The sequence below is a fragment of the Euprymna scolopes genome, chromosome 9, assembly GCF_053919585.1.
Source record: "Euprymna scolopes isolate OS-2025 chromosome 9, ASM5391958v1, whole genome shotgun sequence".
In the NCBI taxonomy this organism is placed as follows: Eukaryota; Metazoa; Mollusca; class Cephalopoda; order Sepiida; family Sepiolidae; genus Euprymna; species Euprymna scolopes.
This window is the reverse complement of record NC_136490.1, coordinates 127,924,142-127,928,933: the sequence shown is the minus strand read 5'-3', so window position 1 is coordinate 127,928,933 and position 4,792 is coordinate 127,924,142. Positions and strand designations below refer to the sequence as shown.

Sequence of the window (4,792 nt, the reverse complement as noted above, 5' to 3'; positions counted from 1 at the left end):
AGAAATAAAACCAACACTAGCAGAAATAATAATAATAATAATAATAATAATAATAATAATAATAATAATAATAACAAAAATAATAATAATAATAATAATAATAATAATAATAATAATAACAAACCAACCCCAGACAAGAACAACCATACCATAAATAAAAATACTAATAACGAACAAGATAAATGCAATTGTAGACACCGCACACTTTGCCCAGTCCAAAATAAATGCATAACAAAAAGCGTAGTTTATCAAGCAACAATATTTGCGAAAGAAAACCCGAATAACAAGAAATATTACATAGGCATGACTTCCTTAGATTTCAAAATCCGATACTATGACCACAAAAGTACATTCAAAAATAAAAAAACACCGTATAAAAACAACACTAGCGAATAAATACTGGGAACTCAAAGAAAGCGGACATTCGCCGGTAGTCGAATGGAAAATAATGAGACAAGCTACCACGTGCAGACATTAAGACGACCCATGTAAATTATGCCTCCATGAAAAATTTGCTATACTGTACTTTAAAGAACCTCAAAAGTTATTAAACTGTAGACGAGAAATAGCAAACAACTGTGTTCACAAAAGAAAACTTACTCTAGGATAGCGATAAAAATAGCTTTAAAACTAACAATAACAATAGAAAACAAACAAATAAATAAATTAAATAAACATGAATATACATAAACGATCACATATATATACATATGTATATATATGTGCATGTGTGTGATTACACATAGGTATATATATATATATATATATATATATAAAAGGAAGGAAAACGTCTACCTTAAACCACTAACCTAGTTCTAAAACAGATCCTTTGTTCGATAAAATGCATGCCCATTGGCTGATAGGAAGGGGCGCGGTGAATACTAGAAAGCTGATTGGCTAACTAGAAATCCTCAACATATATAAAAACAAGAAGCAACCACAGACTCCGCGCATAAGCCTGACGAATCCTATAGTGGATGAAACGCAGAATATTCAGTGTAGCTTAATCGCCATATATATTTTATAAATTACTATATATATATATATATATATATATATATATATATATATATATATATATAAAATATATTTTAGTCATCGACATACAGACCTGTTTCGTTGTTTCACAACTCATCAGTGCCGCTAGACTAACACCTCTCCCAAGCCGAGGATCGAACCTAGAACCGTCGTGAGTACAGTCGGCAGTCCTACCCCCTGACTACGGAATCGGTGGCCGAAATTAAACTGTCCGAACGTCTATTTAAATAAACATCCGTCCGCCACTCGTAGAGGGCTCAAACATTTGTTTGTAAACAAACCGCGAGCTTCGCATTATTTCAGCTAAATTAAGTAGCGAGTAAGATAATTTACGAGAGTGCTCTACCAAAGAGGGGAGCTTTATAAAATATATTTTAGTCATCGACATACAGACCTGTTTCGTTGTTTCACAACTCATCAGTGCCGCTAGACTAACACCTCTCCCAAGCCGAGGATCGAACCTAGAACCGTCGTGATGACAGTCGGCAGTCCTACCCCCTGACTACGGAATCGGTGGCCGAAATTAAACTGTCCGAACGTCTATTTAAATAAACATCCGTCCGCCACTCGTAGAGGGCTCAAACATTTGTTTGTAAACAAACCGCGAGCTTCGCATTATTTCAGCTAAATTAAGTAGCGAGTAAGATAATTTACGAGAGTGCTCTACCGAAGAGGGGAGCTTTATAAAATATATTTTAGTCATCGACATACAGACCTGTTTCGTTGTTTCACAACTCATCAGTGCCGCTAGACTAACACCTCTCCCAAGCCGAGGATCGAACCTAGAATCGTCGTGAGTACAGTCGGCAGTCCTACCCCCTGACTACGGAATCGGTGGCCGAAATTAAACTGTCCGAACGTCTATTTAAATAAACATCCGTCCGCCACTCGTAGAGGGCTCAAACGTTTGTTTGTAAACAAACTACGAGCTTCGCATTATTTCAGCTAAATTAAGTAGCGAGTAAGATAATTTACGAGAGTGCTCTACCAAAGAGGGGAGCTTTATAAAATATATTTTAGTCATCGACATACAGACCTGTTTCGTTGTTTCACAACTCATCAGTGCCGCTAGACTAACACCTCTCCCAAGCCGAGGATCGAACCTAGAACCGTCGTGAGTACAGTCGGCAGTCCTACCCCCTGACTACGGAATCGGTGGCCGAAATTAAACTGTCCGAACGTCTATTTAAATAAACATCCGTCCGCCACTCGTAGAGGGCTCAAACATTTGTTTGTAAACAAACCGCGAGCTTCGCATTATTTCAGCTAAATTAAGTAGCGAGTAAGATAATTTACGAGAGTGCTCTACCAAAGAGGGGAGCTTTATAAAATATATTTTAGTCATCGACATACAGACCTGTTTCGTTGTTTCACAACTCATCAGTGCCGCTAGACTAATATTTTATTAACTGTTTGTTCATATATAAATATATCTATATATATATACTAGCAAAAGTACCCGTCTATATATATATACCAGTATATATATATATATATATATATACACCCGTATATATATATATATATACATATATATATATATATATATATATACGGGTATATATATATAGACGGGTACTTTTGCTAGTATATATATATAGATATATTTATATATGAGCAAACAGTTAATAAAATATGTTAAAAACACTTTGAAATGAGTTAAAAGCATATTTAATCTGAAAAGGAAACACTAGATAAATGGATAGTCCTTAATCCGCGGAGTATATATATATATATATATATATATATATATATAGTCGGGTACTTTTGCTAGTATATATATATATATATATATATATATATATATATATATAGTCGGGTACTTTTGCTAGTATATATATATATATATATATATATATATATATATATATAGTCTGGTACTTTTGCTAGTATATATATATATATATATATATATAGATATATATATAGTCGGGTACTTTTGCTAGTATATATATATATGTATAGATAAGCATTTTTGCTAGTATATATATATATATATATTAGTGATTGGAGGATCCTAATATTTTTCCCAATTTCGATAAAATTACTGATTCCGATTCTTTATAAATCTCCAAATATTTTACTATAAAATTGTTATTTTGTCTTGATTACTATAAAAACACATCTTAAATGTGCATGTATTTTCTCAAACGTAAAAACACATTTGAGACGGCATGTTCTAGAGATTTTAGTCTTACTGGAAGTTTAAATCAATAAATATTTATTATTTTTAATCTTCTTTTTTGCTAATTTGATGCCGTCCTTAACCTTTGCTCACCAGGCTGTGCGATCCGATGACCGACTTGAGATCTTGTGGCTGAATGCCACAAGTCTTCAGGTCTTTGTTTCAGATGTCCTTGTAACGCAGAGTTGGTCGCCTGATTAGCCATGTTCCAGAGACTATGTTTGTGACTCGATCCTACAAGTATATGCCTAAAAGATGTCTGAGGTTGCGCATGTGGAAAGCATTCGGTTTTTGTTCTTGGTGTGAATACAAAGTTCAGGACTCACTACCCTGAAGAAGAGTACTCAGCACGCAGGCCTAGTATACTCTTATCTTTGTGTTTAGTGTCAGCAAAGTCTTGTCCCGCACTCTCTTGGCTATACGGACCATGATAGTGGCTGCTTTGCCTATCCTTATGTTGAGTTCTGTGTCCAGAGACAAGTTGCTGGTGATGGTGGATCTGAGGTATGTGAACTTGTCTACCACCTCCAAGGTGTGGTCGCCAATAGTGATTTTAGATGTGGTGTTGATATCTTGGCTCAAAATGTTGGTTTTCTTCAGACTGATAAAATGAGTAATGAGATTATTATTTTATATGTCAGCGAAGAGCATCTCTTTAATGAGCACTTTGCTCTGAGACGGGCGAGGTTGAATAGGTTGCCGTCGGTCCTAGTGTGGAGAAAGATGCCGTCGTCTGACTCATAGAATGCATAGTGCAGAAGCAAAGAGAAGTTTATGCCAAAGAGTGTAGGTACTAAGTCACATCCTTGCTTCATGCCACCCTTGATTAGGAAGGGGTTTTAGAAAGATCCATTGTACTGGACGGTGCCCATCATACCATCATGGAATGATATTATAACCTTAAGAAGTTTGGGGGGAGATCCAATCCTGAGAAGGAAGTTGAAAAGACCTGATCTACTGACCAAATCAAATGCCTTGGTCAGGTTGATGAAGGCGAGATATAAAGGATTTCTCTGTTCGTGACTCTGGGTAAACACGGTCAACAAGCAGTTGAAGGCAGTTGAGGATCCCCCATGCAAAGGCTTTGCCCAAAACACAAAGAGGGAAATTCCGAAATAGTTGTTACAGTCACTACAGTCGCCCTTGTTCTTGTAGAGCGATACCATCTTTGCATCTCGCATATCCTAGTGTACCGTGTCCTTTTCCCAACACTAACAGGAGCTCATAGAGGTGACCCAGCAGTGAGTTCTTCTTTCCTGCTTTCAAAATTTCTGGCGGAATTTCATCATTGCCTGGAGCCTTTCCAGGGGAGAGTGAGTCAATGGTCTTCATCAGAGACAGGCCTGCGATAAGGCACTAGCCACATACAGAGAAACGTGTCCCAATGACTACTGGCTGAGATTATGCAGAGACATTAAGACAGCTGCGAAAAGTGGCAACACCAAGGCCATCTATGATGGGATGAGGAAAGCCTTTAGTCCCAGCATCTTCAAGGTTACACCCATCAAGTCTACTTCTGATGGAATTATCATAGTGTATGAGTATCTTGTGTAGGAGACGGGGAGTCTC

The 4,792-nt window shown here is 36.7% G+C and overlaps 1 protein-coding gene across 1 annotated transcript; it reads right to left on the bottom strand.

Moving 5' to 3' along the window:
* Nucleotides 1-4,062: 4,062 nt before the first annotated feature.
* On the bottom strand, nt 4,063-4,389 carry LOC145284654 (uncharacterized). The gene has a single exon (XM_080133556.1). The coding sequence runs from the start codon at nt 4,387-4,389 to the stop codon at nt 4,063-4,065; it is 327 nt and encodes a 108-aa protein (XP_079989682.1).
* Between the last annotated feature and the right edge of the window lie 403 nt (nt 4,390-4,792).

What these genes read in the sequence shown, in the direction of transcription:
- LOC145284654 (XM_080133556.1), bottom strand. Translation starts at nt 4,389, where the DNA reads ATGGTATCGCTCTACAAGAACAAGGGCGACTGTAGTGACTGTAACAAC.